The sequence below is a fragment of the Gorilla gorilla genome, chromosome 20 (assembly GCF_029281585.2).
Source record: "Gorilla gorilla gorilla isolate KB3781 chromosome 20, NHGRI_mGorGor1-v2.1_pri, whole genome shotgun sequence".
NCBI classification, from domain to species: domain Eukaryota; kingdom Metazoa; phylum Chordata; class Mammalia; order Primates; family Hominidae; genus Gorilla; species Gorilla gorilla.
Genome location: NC_073244.2, coordinates 53516931 through 53538156, shown reverse-complemented (window position 1 = coordinate 53538156; position 21226 = coordinate 53516931). Strand labels below are relative to the sequence as shown.

Sequence of the window (21226 nt, the reverse complement as noted above, 5' to 3'; positions counted from 1 at the left end):
GTCTGTCTCTCTGTAGGGTTGTGTGTCCCTGAGTGTGTGTTTGCACTGTCTTACTGTATCCATATGTCCCTCTGTCCATGTATCTCCTATCCAGGCTGCGTGTGTGCGGGTCCGTGTTCCAGTCCCGGTCCAGGCTTGCGTGTCCAGCAGGGGTCCTGGCCGCATCGTCGCCACCTCCACCTCGCGCCTGTCCGTTTGTCCGCGCGTCCACTTGGGGAGGAGCGGGGCGGAGGAGAAGGGAAGGGGAGAGGAGGGGGGTCTCTCCACCTCTCCACCCACCCCCGCCCCACCCCCACTCCCTCAGTCCCGGGATCGAACCTTATTTAGAGTCGCGATTCGACATCTGTTTTCAAATTTGATCAGCTCTGAACTTTATTTTCCGAGTTTGAGGAAAATTATATTCCATCGATCGCGCCCCCGCCCCCTCCCCCGCGCCGCCGCCGCCGCCTCCATATATCTGCGAGCCGAGCCCGGCCGGGCGGCCGCGAGGGCGGGAGGCGCGCGGCGCGCAGAGGAGTGGAGGGAGGAGGAGGAGAACGAGGAGGAGGAGGAGCAGGAGGAAGAGGAGGAAGAGGAGAAGGCGCAGGAGGCAGGGCCGCCCCGCGCCCCCAGCCGGCCAGGCTGTCCCCGGCGCGCGCCCGCCCGCGCTCGCTGCGCTGAGCTCCAGCCCGGAGCTCCGTCCTCAGCTCTCCGCGTCTCTGCTCTCTTTGCGCGTCTATCTCGCTGTCTCTCTCCCTCTCTGCATCTCCCCGTCTCTGCTCGTCTCCCCGTCTCTGTCTCCTTGGCTGTCTCTCCGTCTCTGAGTCTCTCCTGTCCCGACGTCTCAGAGACTCCCTCTCCTCGTCCTCTGGGTCTCTGCCTCCCTGGGGCTCCGGGCATCTCCCCCCACCCCGCCCCTCGCCCCGGTGCCCCCTCCCCAGGACGCCGCGGGGGCCATGGCTGCGGGATCCGAACTTTAAACACTTCTCCCCGGACCGGAGTGGATGCGCAAAGCCCAGAAAGTGAGTGAGCGCCGCGGGACGGCGCAGGGGCGGGGAGGGGGCGGGGATTCCCGCCCCAGGAGGGGGCGGGCGCGGGGGTGGTCCCGGGAGGCCTGAGAAGCTGGGCCTCCGAGCCGGTGGAGGGGTAGGCGGATGGGATCGTCCGCCCCGGCTGTAAGGGGCAGGTGGGGCAGCGCCCAACTCTGGGAAGGTGGGAGGCGGGTAGCGCTAGAGGTGCGGCCTCGGGACAGGAGTGCGAGATTTGGGGGCGGGGAGGGAGAGCGAGTGAGAGCCACGGAGATGGGGTCTGCAAGAGACTGGACTGAAAATCTGGGAACGGGGGTTGGTGGCCGACCTGAAGGTGGATTTGGATGTTTGGGGCTGAGGAGTCTGGATATTTGGGGCTAGATTCTGAGTGGGGTTCAGAGGTCAGGGCTGAGGGCTTGCATATTTGGGACCTAGGGGCTCAAAGCCAAGAGACTGGACACTTGGGGCGGAAGATCTAGATATCTGAGGTTGGGAGCTGACTGGGGCTGGGAGTCAGGACTGGGGGTGTGGATATCTGGGACTGGGGGTCAGCATAGGAGTTTGGACTTGAGGGGGCCAGAAGTCTGGATTTGGAGTTGGAGTTCAAAGCTAAGGGTCTGCTAATTTGGATCTGGATATCTGGGGTCTGGATATTTGGTATGAGGGGTCACAGGGTCTGTGGGAAGGACATTTGGGCCAATTCTGGGGTCTGCACACTTCGGGGCAGGGAGTACAGGCCTGGCCCTGACCTTCGTGGGGCCGGGGCCCTCTGGGACACCCTTTCTATCTATCATTCCACCACTGTCGCAGGGCCCTGCTGGGCCACTTCTGTTATCTCTCCCCTGGCTGGGTCTCTCCTCACTGTCTCTCTGTCTCTGTCTCTCACAGCATCTCTGTGTCCACCTCTAACTCTCCCAGGATCTGTCTCTCTATCTCTGTCTCTCACAGCATCTCTCTCTTCCTTTTTGGGTCCAACTCTTAGACTCTCTCTCTCTAAATCTCTGTGCTTATCTCTCCCTGTGTCTCTTCCTTTCTCGGCATCTCTGTCTTTCTATCTCTCTCTCTCTGCCTCTCTCTGTCTCTTACTGTCTCTCCGTCTCTGTCTCTCCCAGCATCTCTGTCTCTGTCTCCCCCTCACTGGTTTCCGCTCAGATTAAGCCGGGGACCTAATTCCAGGCCCAGGATCGAATTTTCTGGCAACAAAGGGAAATAGCGAATCGATCGGTCGCTCCGGAGATTAAGAGACAAGCGGCGCGCGGATCTATCACGGCTAAACGGCCCCCCCGCCCGCTCCCCCGGCCCGGCCGGCCGCCGCGGCCCAGACGCGCTCCGCATCGCCAAGCAGCCTCAGGAGCCCTGGCTGCCCGGCAGGCCAGCAGGCCGGGCCTTGCCTAGCCCAGAGCTAACTCTGTGCCCCACCCAGGGCCAGAGCCATGGGAGGGACCCGAGAGCCAGAACTGGCTCCCCAGGGAGGGGAGGACAGGGGAGCGAGAGAAATCGAGGTGGCAGACCATCTGGCAGAGTCACACTGCACCCACCTGTGGCCTCAGGTAACTAACCTTTCACTCACACCTGTCTATCAATGCACCTGTCACATCCATGTTCCCCCTTCAACTCCCCAAATCTGGACTTCCAGGTAACATCTATCTCCTCATACCTGCCTGCACGCAACACCTGTCCTCCATACCTGTTCCCTTCATCTGCCCTGGAGGTAACACCTATTTCCTCTCACCTGCCCCTCCAGGTAACACTTGTCCCCCTCACACCTGCCCTTAAGATGTCTGGTCTCTCGGGGAGCATACGTGCCCTCTTACCTGCCCCTCCAGGTAATACCTGTTCTCTAAAATCTGCCCCTTCCACTGGAATCCCTGCATTTTATCCCATTTCATGTCACACTGGCCCCTTCCTACCTGTACGTGAGCCATCCCACCTGTCCCCTAAAGCTGCAAACTCACGTGTTCCTCACACATTCATATTTCTTCACCTCTTCCTCCTCTCAAGCAGTACCGAGTCACCACACATGCACACACTCACATACACATTCCTTCCTTTGCACACAAGCACTCACACATGCAACCTGCTAACCTGTCCCCTCAGGTAAGGCCTGCCCCCGCCAGTCCCCAGCCTCCTGGCCCTCACCCATCCTCCTCCGTGACAGTGTTGCACCTCCTTAACCACCCCAACACCTGCCCTTCCAGAAGAGCTGGCCACACACAGGTCACCTAAGAGCACACTTGCCGCTCACATCCTTCTCTACCTGTACCTGACTTCCAAGGTACACTGACTTCCAAGGATTCCCCCGTACCTGTCTTTCCTACTTGTCATTTCGGGTTACTCATCACAGACAACAGAAGCACCTTCCCCACCTGTGTCCTAACCCCAAGCACCACCTGACACCAACCCACACACTAGTACCCTCCTCATGGCCTTCCCTGCCATTATACCTTCCTCCAAGCTCTTGTCCCCTCAGAGTTTCCCGGTCCCACCTGCACACTTGCTCACCTGTGTCTCACTCCTTCTTGCACTGTCTTTGCCTCTCCTGGTCTCTCACTATACGCAACATTACTTTACACACACATGTTTGGGGCAGGAGTCTGTCCTTGGCCACAGGTATCTGCATCACCTGTATACCTGTTTTCCCACACCTGTCCCTCAGGTACTCTCTATCCACTTCTCTTCTTTCCCACATACCTAATTTCCCATGTTTCTCTCTCTCTCTTGCTGCACAAGGTCACACCAGTAACCCCCTGCACCTGCCATTCCTCACCTGTTTATCCCAGGGAATCCTCTGCCCTGGTAACACATTCAATCATTTAATCAGCAAACAGATACCGAGGCTTCAACACCCACTACACATACCCCCACTTAATCTCTCTTTGCTTCACATCTCTTCAGCTGGGTCTAGGGGTCACCTTCTCCTGGAAACAGCCCTGTCCCATGGACATGCACCTGGTTCCCCACACTCCAGCCACCTCTCTCCTTTTCCTCCCCCCAAACATCCATGTGACCGGAGTCCCTTTGCACCTTTTGCAAGCATTGGGAACCCACTGCACACCTCTGCCCCATTCTCTGCTATGTTCACTTTTGATACCTGTCCCTGCAGCCTGTCACCCCCACACCTTTAGGAAGAAACCTTCAGATCTCTCACACCTGTCTCCAACCTGCTTCTCTCCAGAAACACCGGTCCCCTTTCCTAGCACGTGTCTCTGACCAGCTCTCTCCTCGAGGAGCGCCTTCCTCCGCGTGCATAACACCTGTAGCATGTGTTAGACACATGTGTCGCCTGTTCCCAGCCACCCCCACACCTGTTCCCCGCACTGCACAGCATCTTAAGTCCGAGGTTGTCTGACTTCAATGTGTATCAGAAACACCTGGTCCAGGTATCACTCTCTGAGTAGCAGGTGCTTGTAATGTGTGCCCCACCTGTTCCACCACATAACACCTCCCCTCCCCATATATACTGATGGCGACAATGAGAATGAGGATAAAGGTGAGGGTGATGGTGATGACAGCTCCCGATTACTAAGACCACCATCCATCTCTGTGACAGACACCAAGTTCTTCACACCCATTGTCTCATTTGTCCTCACAGGACCCTCATGAGGCAGGTACTTGCCTCTTGTCCCCATTTTACAGAGAAGGAAACTGAGTACAGAGAGTTTCTTTGAGGTCCCAGAAACAGGTAGATGTTAGAGATTTGAGTCAAGTCAAGGCTGTCTGACTTCAGAGACTGCCCTCCTAGCCATCCAGGTGTCCTTACCTCCCTCATCTGCCCCTCAGGTGACCTCTTCCCTCCACAGACACACCTATCCACCCAGGGACTTTGGTGACACTTGCTTCTCCATTACCTCCCAACCCCATCTCCCCTACTCTCCAGGCTCACTTTCTCACCCTCCATTGACTCCTGGGGCTAAGGCTGTCATTCCACATGCTCACCCCCACCTCCCCCACAAGCTGTTTGGGGCCAGCACAGCCCCCTCCCAGGGCACCCCCACCTCCCCAGACACCCCCCCAGCACAGCCCCCTCCCAGCACACCCCCGCCTCCCCAGACAACCCCCCTAGCACAGCTCCCTCCCAGCACACCCCCGCCTCCCCAGATCCACCCCCACCTCCCCAGACACCCCCCCAGCACAGCCACCTCCCAGCACACCCCCGCCTCCCCAGACACCCCCCCAGCACAGCTCCCTCCCAGCACACCCCCGCCTCCCCAGATCCACCCCCACCTCCCCAGACACACCCCCAGCACAGCCCCCTCCCAGCACACCCCTGTCTCCCCAGACACACTCCTGCCTCCCACACCGCCCCTCCCTGCATGCTGGCCTTTCCTTTCTGCCCACCCTCACTTTCATTTCCTTTCTCCATTTCCACCTTTGCCACCACCTGCCCATGTCTCCTTGTCCCTGTCCATGTCTGCCTGTCTTGATTCTGAGTCTCTCTGTCTCTCTTGGTTTCTGGCCTCTCCACTCCTCTGTCTCACCCTGTCTTTTTGTCTCTGTCTGTCTGTCTCCCAGTCTCTCTTTGTTCTCTGTATTTCTCTGGTTGTCTTTGTCTGTGCCTGTTTTTCTCCATACAGGGTCTTTACAGCTCTCTGACTCTCTCTCAGTTTCTCCATATCCTGGACTCTGTGTCTGTCTCCTTGTCTTGTCTCTTTCCTCCTTTTCTGTCTCTGGCCCTTGCTCTGTCCTCTGACAGTACAAATATCGGGGGCCTAGAGTCATACTGACCTGCATTCAAGTCCAGGCTCACCTCGTCCCTGTGGGACTTTGGCCAAGTTACTTTTCCTGTCAGAACCTCAGTTTCCACATCTGTGAAATGGGCATCCATCATGGCAGTTCCTACCTCACAGGTGGTGGTGAGGATGGGGTGCTGAGGGAAGCAAAAGGCCTGGGTCAGAGGGGGCGCTGAACTTCCTTCTGTGGGTTCCCCCAGCCCCCTCCCGCCTCTTCCCTAGGCTGCCCCTCACATTCCCTTCACCTGGCTGTCAGTGGGAGTGAGTGTGTTCAGGGTGGAGAATGGAGGGAGAGGTGGGCAGAGGCATCCCCGCCAGCCCAGGCCTGGGCATGGGACCCGGTGTGGGGCTGGGGACAGGGATCGATCCGCCTCGGCGGCAGTGCGCGGGCCAGGATTGCATCTTGTCACAATAATTTATTGCTCTCATCCCGTCTGATCGATGGCGCTGAATTAGTACCGCGCCTGATGCCCCTGGAGCCCTGAGTCCCCCCCAGCCCGGCTGGACCCCGGCCCTTGTGGGATCCCTGGTGGCCCGGCACCCAGCTCCAGCCTCAGCCCACCCAGGACCCGCCCCTCGCCCTAGCCCTCAGGCCTGCCCCACTGTCTCCGGTCCCTCGTCGTCGGAGTCTCTCTCCGGTTCCCAGTTATCTGCCCCTCATGTTTGCCCTCCTGGGTCTTTGACCCCATTTCTCTGTTCCTCCTTTTCTCTAACCCTGGATCACCCACTTCTCCCCATTTTTGTCCTCAATTCCTTGTCATCCGATTCCCTGTCCCTGTGTGCTCCCGCATCTCAGTCCCATCCATCTGCCCCTCTAGCTCTCGGCTCCATCCCTATTTCCCCAGCCCTCTGACCCTGTCTCTTTGCCCTCCTCATTTCTGTCCCTTGATCTCCTGCTTTCTGTCCCTTTGATCTGCTATCTCTGTCTCCCTGATTCCCTGCTGAGCACAGTTTAATCTGGATTCCACCTCAACATAATTTCCTCAGTACACTCTTGGTGCCAAGCCCCGGGCTCTGTCGGGATGCCTGAGCCCTGGCCCTTGGTGGTTGCCATCTAGAAGGACTCTGGGTCTCTGGGCTCCCTGAGTAGCTGGTTCTGGTGTACACCACACCCCGCTTCAGCTCTCTGCCCCCACCCCTCCAGCATCACCAAATAACAGTCATTTCCCTACCGTCTGTCACTCTGATAGAGGGGTGGGGCCCGATGTGGAGTGAGGCTGGGGGTGGAGGTAGAATGAAGGCAAGGGTGGGGAAGGGGTGGGAGTTGGGGATGAGGACCAGGAGGAGAGGTAGAGGATGGAGCTGGGGTCTGGGTGGGGTGGGGCCTGGTGGAGATGAGGAGGAGGAGGGGTAGGGTGGGCTTTGAAGCTGGGATGGGTCGGACTCCCAGGGGACACCAACCTCCTAGGACTGAAGAAGGGCGAGGTGGGGCAGAGGACGAGGAATCCACACCTTAGGTCTGCCCGCCACCCGGCCTACACCTGAGCCTTCCACTCCCACCTCCAGGGCCGGGCTCGCCTGCATCCCTCTCCTGCCTCTGCCCTAATCCCTCAATTTTCCGCATCTCTGCCCCCTTCTCTCCTTCCTCCCAACCCAGGGTCTCCGGTGCGGCCCTCGCTCTCCCGTGACCTCCAGCTTTCTAATCTACTTTTGTCTCAGCCTCTCTGGTTCGCTCCTTCTGCCGTGTTTCCCCACCTCGGATCTCTCCCGCCTGTCTCTCTGTCTCTGTCTCTCTCTTCTCTCTGCGTGTGCATGTGGCTCCCAGTCTGCTTCCTGTTTCTGTGGGACCCGTTCTTGTCCTCTGTGTCTCTTTCCTTCTCTGTGCCTTCCCCTGGTGGGGTTCCCCATGTCCCGCCTCTCCCCCTCCATCTCCCTCCGTGTCTCACTCCTGCTTCCTCTCAGTCCTCCATGTGTCACGCTCCACACCCTCAGTCTCCCTTCCTCCCTGCACGTCTCCCCTTCTCTGTGCCCCCACCCCAGCCTCCAGTTCCTCCGTCTCTCTGGGTCTCTGAGGGGAGGCGGGGTCCACGAGTGAGGTCGGGGAGCAGCGACACCTCCCTCCGCCTCGCCTCGCGGTGGCACCTCCGCCCTCCCTCTCCCCTCCCCCAGAGCTGTTTGGTAGGCGGGGTGCGTGGCACTACGGCTCCCACCTCCCCAGGGACGCTCCCTCGCCACCCCTCAACTGACACCATTCGGAGCGCTGCTGTCCGCAGCCCCAGGGACATCGTGCGGAGACTGAGACTCAGGGAGAGAGACAGAGATGCAGAGACACACACACAGGGCCGGAGGCAGAGACAGAGACAGAGAGGGAGAGACAGAGGGAGGGGGGTGTGGGTCTCCACCCCTGCCCCACACACAGGCCTCTCTGTCTCTGGCCTGGAGCCTCCCCACCTCTCAAGCGAGGGTAGCAGACACACCTTCCCCAGCCTGGGAATCCAGTGCCCTGTCTGCCATTCTGTCCCTCTGTGTGTCCTGCACAGTGCAGTCGAGGCAGAAGACCGAGTGTGTGTGTGCGTGTGCACATGACTGTGTGACTTGTGTCACAGTGTCTGTGAATGTGACCTGTGTAGACATGCGTGCTCCTGGGCACAGGTGACTAAGTATGGGTGCTGAGTGGAGCCACACATGTCCTGTCTGTGAGCGCATCACGTCTGTGAGTGCGTAACATCTGGGCATGTCCTGTCTGTGAGTGCATCATGTCTGTGAGCGTGTCATGTCTGTGAGTGCGTCATGTCTGTGTGTCATGTCTGTGAGTTCATCATGTCTGGGCGTGTCATGTCTGTGAGCGTGTCATGTCTGTGAGCGTGTCATGTCTGTGCCTCACGTCTGAGCGCGTCACGTCTGAGTGTGTCACGTCTGGGCGTGTCATGTCTGAGCGCATGTCTGTGAGCGTGTCATGTCTGTGAGTGCATCACGTCTGGGCGTGTCATGTCTGTGAGCGCATGTGTGAGCGTGTCATGTCTGTGAGCGCATGTCTGTGAGCGTGTCATGTCTGTGAGTGTGTCACATCTGGGTGTGTCATGTCTGTGAGCGTGTCATGTCTGTGAGCATGTCATGTCTGTGAGCTCATCATGTCTGGGTGTGTCACGTCTGTGGGCGTGTCATGTCTGTGAGTTCGTCACGTCTGGGCGTATCATGTCTGTGAGCGCGTCATGTCTGTGAGCGTGTCATGTCTGTGTGACGTGTGTGGTGCTCAGCTGCATCTGGTGTGACCGTCCAAAGCTCTGGAGTTGTACCATGTCTGGTGTTTTCACATGGTGTGGCTGTGCAGGGTGGGCCTCAGGGACCTGGGGCAGCTCTTATCTCTGAGGGCAAGATGAGGAGGCTCAGTCCCAGAGAAACAGGGTGGAAGGACCAAGTGAGTGCGACCCTGAGAGGACCCTGGCAGCTGGGCTGGTGAGTGTGGGTGTGAAGGACGCAGCTGAGGAAGAGCCCCCAAAATCTTGTGTGTCACAGACCAGCTGTGTGTTTGTGTGGCACTGTGTTGGTGTTCAGGGGTTGCTGTTGTGTCTCTGAGCTTGTGGGCTTGTGTCTGAGTCTGGGTTCAGATGTGGACGTGTGTGTGTGTGTGTGTACACGTGCACGTGCACACGTGCGTGGTAATTTGTAGGAGCTAAATGTATCAGCTTGAGTGTTGGTTCATAACAATTGAGTGATACTGTGTGTCCAGCCCTAAAGAGCACTGATGACTGTTTGTGTATGTTTGATTGTGTATGTTTGTGTGGTTGCATGTTTATGTGTGGCTGTTGGATGGCACATGTGTGTGCAACTTCTGTGAACTTGTGCCAAAGTCTGTGTGTGAAGCTGTTTCTGGTGTCAGCTTCACCAGGATGACTGGTTTTGTGTGTGTCCATGTGGGGATTACAAGGTGTGGTATTGAGAGTAGTAAGCTTCAAGTGGTGTGTGAGTGTGGTGTGTGGTATGTGGGTGATGTGTGTGGTATGTGTGTTGTGTGTGGCATGTGGTGTGGTGTAATGTGTGTGGGTGTGTGTGTGTATGCAGTGTTGTGTATGTGGTGTGATGTATAGTGTCTGTGGTATGGTGTGTATGTGATGTGTGTGGTGTGTATGCGGTGTGTGTGTATGGTGTGTGTGTGGTGTGTGGTGTGCATGTGTGTATGGTGAGTAGTGTATGTGGTGTGTATGATGTGTGTGTGGTGTATGTGTGTAATGGGTAGTGTATGTGGTGTGTGTGGATATGCGGTGTGTGGTGTGTCTGATGGGTAGTGTAGCGTGTGTGGTGTATGTGAGAGTGATGTGGTGTGTGTGTGTATGGTGTGTATGCAGTGTGTGGTGTGTGGTGTGTGTGGTAGATGTATATGTGGTGTGGATGTGGTGTGTGTATGTGTGGGGTGGTGTGTGGTGTGTACGTGGTGTGTGGCGGATATGTGGTGTGTGTGGTGTGTCTGTGATGGGTAGTGTATGTACTGTGTGTGATGTATGTGAGGGTTAGTGATGTGGTGTGTGTGTATGGTGAGTGTATGGTGTGTGTGTGATGTGTGTGTGGTGTGTGTGTGGTGTGCGTGGTGCGTGTGTGGTGTGTATGTGGTGGATGTGTGGTGTATTTATGTGTGTGTGTGATGTGTGTGGTGTGTGTGATATGGTGTGTGTATGTGGTGTATGTGTGGTGTGTGTGGTATGGTGTGTGGTGTATGTGGTGTGTACCATGTGCGTGTATGTGGTGTGTGGGGCTAGGTGTGTGTGTGGTGTATGTGGTGGGTATGTGTGTGGTGGGGGTGTGTATGTATGGTGTGTTTGTGGTGTGTATATGTGGTATGTGTGGTGTATATGTGGTGTATACGTGTGGGGTATGGGTACACCCCAGGCACAAAGGCACCCCCAACCAGGGTCAGGCCAGAGCATTTGATGTGGGCAGTGTGGGAATGGGGGTGGCGTCCGGGATGGGGGGGCATGCCCTTGCAGGAAACCCCACATCACCCCTGAACCCCCTCCTCTCCAAGACAGGCACAGGGTCTCCTGGTGCCTGTCGAGGGCCGGCCCCTGAGCCTGCTCTGAGTACACATGGACGTGGCTATAGTCTGGACAGACAGGTGTGTGAGCACACACACACAGTGTGTGACCGCGGGGAGCTGGCTTCGTGCACCCAGATGGGACAGGGTGTTGGGGGCTCGTTTGTGTGGCAACAGATGGGTGGGGCTGGCAGCCGGCCCATGGCTGGGGCTGTGCATGGTGTGTGTGTGCCTACTAGTGGGTGTCACTGTGGGTCTCTACTGTGTGCACAGATGTGTCCTACATGGGCGTGTGGCGTAAGGAGGGATATGTCCCCAGATTGTGCCTGAACGTGTGGCCATGGGTGGGTGCAGTTGGGGTGTGTGTGTGTGTGCGTGCGTGTGCTTTGGGGCATGGTGTGTGCATGCGGGGGCGGTGGTGGCAGAAGGGTCTTGGGCCGCGTCTCTCTCCTCTTTAGACAGAGCCCCGGAGAAGATATGAAATTTAAAAAAAAAATCAATTTTCATTCCACTTGTGCAGATTGTGTTAAGGGGAGGTGGGGATGGGGGGGCCTGGGTGAGGGATGAAGGGGCTGGTGGTGGGGGTGCGAGGCCTGAGGCGGCTCCCGAGGCGGCCGGCGCAGCTTAGAGAAATCAAAACAACTGGTTAAACCCCAGCCCAGGGGGGCGTGGTGATGGGGCGTTAGGAGACAGAGGCAGAGAGAGATGACAGAGAGCTCAGAGACAGAGAGGGACAGAGACAGAGAGAGACAGAGAGAGGCACCCAGAGAGAGAGATGGGGGAAACAGAGACACTCAGAGATGGAGATATTTAGAAAGACAGGCAGGCCAAGATGAGCAGAAAAGACCCTCAGTGACAGAGACAGACAGAAAGATGCACCGACACCCGAAGGGGCTGAGAGAGACCGAGAGACCTGTGTCTGGAGAGACAGCCGCAGAAGCAGGTCTGAGACAAGGGCACGTGTCACATATGTGCACACACACACGCACCCATGCAGAGACACGCTCGGGAAGTTCGCAGATGGAGGGACAGGCAGACAGATGGGGATGGTGGGAGCAGGAGTGGCAGGGGCCTTGGGTTGGGGTCATCTCTGAGTGCCCACCCCTACCCAGTGTGTCTGGGTGTGTCTGTGTGTACCTCTGCAGGGGCCGCTGTGTCGGTCGTATGTTTGGGTCCGTGATCTTGGTGTGTGTGTGTGATTGTGACTGTGTCTGTGAATGGGTGTGTGTGTGGCCGTGTGCATTGGCTGTCTGGGTTGGTGCTGGTGTGTGTATCTCTACGGCTCCATGCGTGACCAAGTGCATGTGTATGCGCTTGAGGGTCGGTGGTGCTTGGTTGTGTGACTGTGTGTCTGTTTCTGTGTGCTGTTGTCTCAGTGTGTGATTGTGTGCTTGGGAATCTGGGTTTCTGTATTTGATTGTGAGCCTCAATGTGTGATTATGTGTTTACACAGTGTGTCTAGGATTTGTGATTTTGTGTCTTTGTTTCTGTGTGAGATTGAATTGATGTGTCATGTGTGTATTTGTGTAAAACTGTGTGTCTGTTTCTGTGCGTCTGTGACTATGCTGATGTGTGTGTGTGACTGTGTGACAGTGTTGGTGTGTGACTTTACTGACACATGCATCTGTGTGATGTGGGTTGTGTGTGGCAGCAGTGGTATGCGTTGCTTTGTTGGTGTGTGTGATGTGTTGTGTGGGACGTGGTGCTGTGTGTGACTTTGTTGACATGTGGGCTCATGCAGTGTGTGGTATGTGATGATGTGTGTGTGGCTGTGCTGGTGTGTGCATCTGTGTGATGTGTGCTGTGTGGGACGTGGTGGTGTGCGTGCCTGGGTTGGTGTGTGGGCCTGTGTGGTTGTGCTTGGCAGGGAGAGAAGGGAGGAGGGCCCTCGCCTGCCCAGCGCCTCTGCACACCGCTTCGCTCACATGCGCACACACATTCGGTGCCATGGCTGCGGGCGGTAGAGATGGGGGGCGAAGGGGGGGTGGAGGAAGCAAAATAAAATTAAAAATTAAAGCTTGCCTGGAGTACCCATCCGCACCACGCCGGCCGGCGGGGGGGAGGGGGGCGGGGGATTGTGGCTGCTCCCCATCCACGGCCACTGGGGCTGGGGCCGTTTGTCCATCTGTCCGGTCGTCCTGCCAGGCCCTGTTTGGCCCTGCAGCCCCAGGCCCCGCAGGCCGCGCTCCCTCCATCGGTCGATCAGCGATCAATGGGGCCAGGGGGGCGCCAGGGGCAGGGTGAGATCAAAGGGACCCCAAGAGACGGACACCGGGACAGAAACAGAGACAGAGACATGGAGATGGAGATATGGAGACAGAGACACAGAGACAGGGAGATGGGGCATGGAGACAGAGACAGATGAGACAGAGATGGGGGACATGGGGACAGGACAGGGACTTGAGGAGGAGGAGATATGGAGATGTGGAGACAGAGACAGGGGTGTGGAGACCCTAGACATTAAAACAGAGCCATGTGGAGACCCAGAGACATGGGGACACAGAGACGTGGGGACACAGAAGTGGAGACGACGTGGGAACCAAGAGACAGGGAGGCATGGAGACCCAGAGATGGGAGGGACGGACGGATGGACGGGGACAGGGCGGCAGAGGCGATGGGCAAGGGCGAGGGGTCCAGGTCCCTGTGGGGCCTGACACAGGATGAAGGCTGGGCACAGAGACGGGGAGAAGTGGCCACAGAGACCGCGAGATGGCAGAGATGCGTGTGAGACACGGCGGGGGGAGCGTGGGAGCAGGGCCCGGAGCGCCGATCCCACGGCTCCTCGTTATAACGTGTCCGGAGGAGGCGGCGGGGAGTTGAAAGCGTCGGGAAGAGAAATCAAAACCAACACGGAAATGAGAGGGGCCAATAGGGGGTGGGGGTGGGGGGAGGAAGGAGGGGGACCCTGAGAGGCAAAGAGAGCGGGAGGTGGGAGAGCGATGGGTGGGGGAGAGGTGTGGGGGAGGGGGGCTGCTGGAGAGACGTGGGACAGGGACACGGTGGGGGCAGAGACAGGAGAGACAGAGATGCTGGAGGGGGAGGGAGAGACAGAGACAGAGATAGTGGAAGAGGAGGGAGAGACAGAGACGGAGATGGTGGAGGGGGTGGGAGAGACAGAGATAGAGATGATGGAGGGGAGGGAGAGACAGAGACGGTGGAAAGGGAGGGAGAGACAGAGACAGAGATGGTGGAGGGGGAGGGAGAGACAGAGATGGTGGAGGGGGAGGGAGAGACAGAGATGGTGGAAGGGGAAGGATAGACAGAGACAGAGATGGTGGAAGGGGAGGGAGAGACAGAGACAGAGATGGTGGAAAGGGAGGGAAAGACAGAGACAGAGATGGTGGAGGGGGGAGAGACAGAGATGGTGGAAAGGGAGGGAGAGACAGAGACAGAGATGGTGGAGGGGGGAGAGACAGAGATGGTGGAAAGGGAGGGAGAGACAGAGACAGAGATGGTGGAGGGGGAGGGAAAGACAGAGATGGTGGAAAGGGAGGGAGAGACAGAGATGGTGGAAGGGGAAGGATAGACAGAGACAGAGATGGTGGAAGGGGAGGGAGAGACAGAGACAGAGATGGTGGAAAGGGAGGGAAAGACGGATAGCAGAGATGGGGAGAAAGTCATAGGCAGATAGAGATGGACACACTGGGAAGATGGAGAGACAGACGGAGAAGAAGCAGGGGTGGGAGATGGAGAAACAGGGAAGAGACTGAGGGGTGGAGGAGGAGATGGAGAGAGAGGGAGAGGGCAGTGAGGTGGGGAGAGAGACCCCCTTGGTGGAGGAGACAGACAGAAATGGAAGGGAGATGGTGGGGGGAGACGGAAGGGAGAAGAGACCAAGTGACGGGAGAGACAGAGATGGAGAGGGAGAGATACCGAGACGGGGCAGATGGAGAAAGACGGGGAGACAGGTGTGGGAACAGAGGGGGCCTGGGACAGGGGAGGCTCCGGGAGGCAGATGGGAGGTGGGGGCATCTGAGGTTGGGGCCTCTGTGGGGAGACCTGGCGAGTCTGAGGGGACATGGGGTGTCTGAAAAGTCTTGTCCAGTGTCCAGGGGGTAGGCGGGGCTCACGGGGGAACACAGTGTGGGCTGCCAGGGTCTGAGGGGTTTCTGGCTGGGGGGCGCATGGGAGCAGTGGGGAGTATCAGGGTGTCTAAGAGGAGTGGGTTTTTGAGAGCGTCTGGGGGGTCTCCAGGAAGAAGGTGCTCCAGAGGTGGGGTCTGAGGGTGGCAGTGAGGGGCTGAAGTGCCCGAGGGGAGGGGTCTCAGGAGCGCGAGGGCAGCGTGTGTCTGCGGAGGGGTGTGAGAGGGAGTGGATTGCAAGGGTGTGTGTGTGGAGGGGAGGCGCCATAAGAGGGGGAAAGGTGCGGGGAGACTGGAGTGAGGAGGGGATGGAGTATCTTAGGGGCGTAAGATATCTAGGGAGAGGGAGTGTCTGAGGGAGGGGGTCTGACGGGAGGCAGATGTGAGGGGAAGGGGTGTCTGAGGAGGGAGGCAGATCCAAGTGACAGGGGTCTTCAGGGTGAGCAGCAGGTCTGGGGTCTGTGGAGGCCTCCTGCAGGGCGCTGGGGGCTGCCCTGTGGGGTTGAGGACTGGAGGAGGGGGTGCTGGGCCTGCCCCCCTGCAGCCCGTCCTGGGCGGCTGCGGGTCAGGGCTGCGCCTGGGCTGGAAGAGCCCGCCTGGGGGTCGTCCGGGTGGGGCGGGTGTGGGGGCAAGTTATAGAACAAGATAAATCTGGGGCAGCCAGAGAGAGAGACAGAGGGAGACCCAGAGACGCAGGGACCGACCGACCCGGGAGGTCAGGCGGGAGAGCGGGGACGGGAGACGGCAGCAGAGACGGTGCGGGGCGCGAGCGGCGGGCGGGCGTGCGTGAGAGCCAGCGAGTGTGAGAGCGTGAGCCAGTGGCGGGGAGCGGGGAGGGAGGCTGGGAGCGGCGTAGTTAGTGATGGAGGCACCGAGTGAGGAGGAGGCTGCGGGAGGAGAGGCTGGGAGGGAAGGAACGGGGTCTCGGGGCCGGGAGCGGCTGGGGACAGAGCGGTGCCTGCGGGAGGGAGTGGGCAGGAGGGATTGCGGGGAGAGGGTGTCAGGCTGGGGTGGGGACCTGGGAGAGGGGAAGGCCCCGGGCAGCGCCCCGCTGGCTGACCTGTGTCTGTCTCTCCTGCCCACCCCGTCCCCGTGTGTCCCTCCCGGCCTCTGCAGGGCCGGCTCCGCCATGGACTGTAGCTGCGTCTCCGACCTTCTCTTCGCCCCGCCCGCCCTGCCGGCTCTCTGGACCCCCGGTAACTGGCCCGGACCTCCCCCACCCCTTCCCCCACCCCTCAGGCTTCCCCAGTGAGCCGCATCCCCCTTCTCTCCGTGTCTCCACGTGTCTCACTCTAGTCCGTGGGTCCTTCTCTCTCAGTCTTGGTCAGTCCCCCAAATCAAACCCCTTCTGAGAAACTTGGCTAAAAACTTCGCAGCCAGATTCCCCTGCCGCCTGCGTGCTGGGGGGATAGGTAGGTGGGTCTTCTGGGAGGGTACGGAAGTGAGTGAGGGGTGAGGACGGAGGGGGGCATCCCTGCCACGCACGTCTCAGCCTGCTCCCACGCAGGACCTGCGGGGAAAAGAGAGCAGGGACTGGGCTGGAGGGGGCACTAGGCCAGGCACGGATGGACAGGTAGACAGACGGCACTGCCCGGTCAGGGGTACGTGCAGGCACGACCCGGCCAGACCGAGACCCAGGAAAGAGGACAGCTTGCTCAGAGTGGAGGCTTGGAACTGGGGGTGGTGGACGGTGAAGCTGGTCAGACACCACGCCGATGTGCAGCGGGAGGGGTGTGTGTGTGTGTATGAGAGACAGACAGACTCTGTCCTAGGTTATTTGGGGTCTCATTTCAGTGTGTCCCTGTGTCACACTTCAGTGTTTCTAGAAGGGGTCACACTGGGAGAATGTGTCTGCAGAGCCTGTCTTTGTGTGAGCTTGTGTATTTGCTTGTACGTGCACATCTGAGGCTACTTGAGTGTCTCTGGGCTGGGCGTGTCCGCATTTTGGGATGGGGGTGTCTGCCGGCTTGCCGACTGTGCCTCTGCCTGAGTGGGGTGAGGAGCCTTTGCCTGTTTCTTGCGGTCTGTCTCGTGGTGTGTGGCGTTCCGCATGGATGTCTTGGTGCATTTGGGGCTGTGGGGGGGATGCATCCCTGGGCCTCTGTGTTGGGGGCTGTGTCTGGTTTTCAGCGTAGGGTCCATGTGCACATGAGTGAATTCTGGGGGTTTGTCTGTCACATGTGTGTCTGCCTACTGAGTTTGGGGGTCCGCTCTCTAGCTGTGCCTGTGCCTCATAGGTACAACATATTTGAGGGTGTGCATTCGAGGACAGATGGAGTATTGGGTTGGGTGTCCTGTTGTCACCTTGGGGTCCTGTGGGCGTGTCTGTGATACAGTTGCCTCCCCAGTAGGATGTGTTCTGGGTGTGGAATGGGTCAGAGCTGGAGTCTGGATCCAGCCCTGTCATGGGAGGTGAGAAAGACCCAAAAATGAATTGAGATAAAAATTCTCCCTCAAGGAGACTGCCTGGAGCTCCCTGGCCTTCAGGCCAGGAGGCACAAGCACCCACTTTTCTATACCAGGCAGCCTGGGTGGGACCCTGCGCCCCCTTGCCTTCCACCTGTGCAGTTCTAAACCAGAGCGGGTAAGGACCTGCCCGTAATCACACAGCAAGTGGACACGGCGATGCTGGTCTCCCCTGCCCTGGCGCACAGCAGTCTCCTCTCTCCTGCACTGCTGCCAGCTTTTTATGGACTCACTCTGCCTTCTATTTTCATGCCTGGGTCTGGGGTCTCTGAGGAGGGGGAAGGGGACAGAGGATGTGGCATAAGAGTGAACACAGAAGTTGGACCCAGGGCTTGGGGCCTTCTGCATGGGAGGTGATATTTCGGGGTGCCCAGCTCCTGGGGGTATGTGGACAGTGGAGTACTCCCCTCTGCATGCGAGACGTGATGCTGAGTGAGCCGGGGGTGTCAGTGCTGACATGTGGGTGCCTCTGTGTGCAGGTTTGGGAAGTTGCTCTACTGACATGCTGTCACCTTGTGTGTCTGGGGACATGGATATCTTGCTGCTGTGTTCACCGTCTCCATCGTCCAGTGTGTTCTTTGGGCATTTGGGGTCCTGTGTGTGTCTTGTCAGGCATTTGTGTTGTTAGTAAGTCCCAGTCTTGAGGTGTGTAATTTGTGTGTTGTGATGGGTGTGCACTGTGGGGTTGTTGAGATGACGTGACCTTGAGTCTTGCGCAGCCCGTGTCTGCCATGTCAGCCTTGGTGGCCCCCAGCATGAGTGTGGCACTCCGGTGTGCCTGTGTCCCAGTGTGGCTGTGTGTCTCAGGCAAGTGAACTGATGTCTGTGTGACATGTCTTCCGTGGGCATGTGTGTGTCCACGCACACACACACACCGTTCTGGACTGCTCTTGGACGGACATGGGCATGGATATGGGGTGGAGGGGACACAGGGACGGGAAAGGTACAAATACACAGGCAGGTACAGACATGCGCAGAGCCCCAGCCTGGATATGCCAGGATGGGTCAGTGGGGGGTTCTGGGGAATGTCGAAAGGTGGAGCAGGGGACAGGGAATGGGGAACAGACAGTAAGAGCTGAGGGCACTGCAGGGTACAAGAGACTAGAGACCTCCTGGGGCTGGCTGGGGGCAGTGAGAGGACTAACGCTGTTGGAGGCGGGTGCCCCTCCCTCCCATTCCTCCTCACTGTCATGGGTGCAGGAAGCCAGTCCCTCCCAACTCCACCTCTGGATGCTGAGCCTGGGGGAGCTATGCCAAGGTAGGGGATCAGACTGGTACCAACCCAGGCTCCCTGGATGACTGGGTTCTTGCCCTTATTTGGGTAATTTGGGGACCAGACACAAAGGGAGGAGGTTTGGAGAGTGGAAACCAGGTCCCTAAAGATGCCTGAGACTGGAGAACTACATGCCTCCCAGGTTACTGAGTCCAGCAGGACCCAGAGCCCTGGACTTGGCATCCTGACCCCAGGCCACTCCCTGCCTCCCGTCCCCAGGGTTTGCCTTCCCGGATTGGGCCTACAAGCCAGAGTCATCCCCTGGCTCGAGGCAGATCCAGCTGTGGCACTTTATCCTGGAGCTGCTGCAGAAGGAGGAGTACCAGGGCGTCATAGCCTGGCAGGGGGACTACGGGGAATTCGTCATCAAAGACCCCGATGAGGTGGCCCGGCTGTGGGGTATTCGCAAATGCAAGCCCCACATGAATTACGACAAGCTGAGCCGGGCCCTGCGGTGAGGAAGGGCTTGGGGCTGGATCCCACCTTGTCCTTTTCCCCCAACTGTCCCTCTGGTGCCCCCTCTGCATCCTGGGGCAGGTTCCTGCTGGATCCCACAAGGCACAGGGCTGTGCGTGAGTAGCCGCCATCACTACTTGTGAGTGGAAGGGAGGCGAGGAGGAGGGACCCCTAAACCTGGGCTTTGGAGTCTTGCAGAGCAGGGTCCCCGCTCCTGCCTCATCCCTTCCTTGCCCTGTGATCCCTATTAAGGGACTTCTGTGAGCCTCAGTTTCCCCAAGTTCTAGTGCTCTGTGCACCATGCCTGGGACAGCACACGCATTAAGAAACCCCAGATCCCGCCCCAGGGCTCCCCCTGCACCTCCCCAACACCACCGCTCTCCCCACAGTTACTACTACAACAAGCGGATTCTCCACAAGACCAAAGGGAAGAGGTTCACCTACAAGTTCAACTTCAGCAAAGTCGTGCTTGTCAATTACCCGCTGCTGGACATGGCGGCAGCTGCCACTGGCTCCCCACTCTTGCTGACCCCCAGTCCCTTTGCGGGGGCCCCAGGGCCAGATGCTCCTCCCCTCACCCCTGAGGTGAGTCTGGGTACTGGGGTCCTGGAACCGAGGCACTTGGTGCCCACTCTGGGGAGGGGACAGTCTGAGCAGGGCGGCTTCTCCCACTCCCTCTCTAGACCCTGCAAACCCTGTTCTCTGCCCCACGCCTGGGAGAGCCAGGGGCCCGGACACCCCTGTTCACCTCCGAGACAGATAAACTGCGTCTGGACAGCCCTTTCCCGTTCCTGGGCTCTGGTAAGAGCCTGGAGGTTCTGGGGTGCTGGGGGCACAGTGGGAGAAGCTGCAGGCTTGAGGGAAGAGGATGAGAAAAGACAAGAGAAGAGATGGGGAAGGGGGCCCAGGGCCAGGTTGTAGGGTGTGTGTGTGTAAAACCCAGAAAAGGATGTGATGTGAGGGAGGGGAAATGAGGGAGACAGGGGCTTTCAGGGGTGCCTAAGGAATGGGAAGACAAGTGGGGGAGTGGGAGGAGATGGAGTTGGGGGAAGCTGTGTGAGGGGGTAAGATGCCATGTAGGAGGGATGCGGGGAGATGGGGTGGGATATGGCAGGGAGGCAGCCCCCTTTACTGGTCCCCAGGCAGGCAGGTGCCCCAGCCTGACCTACCCCTGTGCCCCCCAGGTGCCACCAGCTATTCCAAGCCCCCTGGCCTGCTGGGTCCTTATGGCCGCGCCTTCCCTGAGTACCCCTGGAACTTTAACCCGTACCTCACAGGCCCCTTCCCCAAGCTGCCTCCCTCTCTCTACCCCCCGCACTTCTACCCCAACCCTCTGGCCAGTTCCCTGGGCCACCTGCCCTCGTCAGGGGCAGGGGGAGGCCCCACAGCCGCGCCCCTGCTGGCCTCGACAGGGGAGGGCCTGGGCCCCGAGCGCCCCCCGGGCCTGGCAGCGGCCCCTCGCCTGGCGCTGCCGGGGGCTGGGGGTCCAGAGGCTGCCCTTGGTGGGAAGGAGGACAGCGACTCGGAGCTGGAGATCACCGACGTCAGCGGCTGCAGCTCTGACAGCGAGGGCGATGAGGGTCTCCCGGCACCCCCCAAGGCAAAGGCGGGCAAAGGGGGGACCGGCAGCTGAGCCAGCAGGGGGCAATGGATTCTGCTGAGGCAGGGACCAGGGTGGCTGCCCGTCTGCCCTTGATGCCTGGCCCAAGGCCCAGGACCAGCCCTCAGCACCTCCCAGGTCTGGGCACATTGCTGCCCCAGTCTCCTTCTCCAGCCCCAGAGTGGGGGGTCTCACTTCCCCCTCCACAGAGGACAGAGGGAATGTGATGGCCTCCAGCCTCCTCCCCAGGCTCCAGTTTGAGGGGGGTCCCCGCCTGGCCCCACTCCCAAAGTGCAATATGGCGCCCAGCCTGCCCCGCCTGCCCACCCCTGTGCTATGCCCCAAGTGTTTGTGTGGCCGTGTCTCCAAAACCCCTGTGCTGGCCCCAGTCCTGACACCCCCCCATATAGGCCCCCCTGGGGACAGGGAGCTCAGAGCAATAACCCCGCCCCCAGCCCCCACCCAGGAGGGGCCCCCCTCCCCACCAGCTCCCCATGATCCCGACAGTCACCTCCAGAGAGTTTACTACAGAAATAAAAGAACAGAGAGTGAGACTCGGGGTGCCCAGTGCTGAGCATGGGGGATCGGGGGTGGGAGCTGGAGGGCGGTGTCAGGGAGACGCCTCATACCCAGTGTGTGTGCGG

At 59.0% G+C, this 21226-nt stretch overlaps 1 protein-coding gene across 1 annotated transcript; it reads left to right on the top strand.

Annotated features, from left to right (window-relative positions):
• The first annotated feature begins 517 nt into the window (after positions 1-517).
• On the top strand, positions 518-21142 carry ERFL (ETS repressor factor like). Its single transcript, XM_031004087.3, has 6 exons — positions 518-1001; positions 15904-15983; positions 18746-18980; positions 19372-19567; positions 19666-19783; positions 20167-21142. Exons 2-6 carry the CDS (start codon positions 15917-15919, stop codon positions 20613-20615), a joined length of 1065 nt encoding a protein of 354 aa, XP_030859947.1. The 5' UTR covers positions 518-1001; positions 15904-15916; the 3' UTR covers positions 20616-21142.
• Positions 21143-21226: the final 84 nt, after the last annotated feature.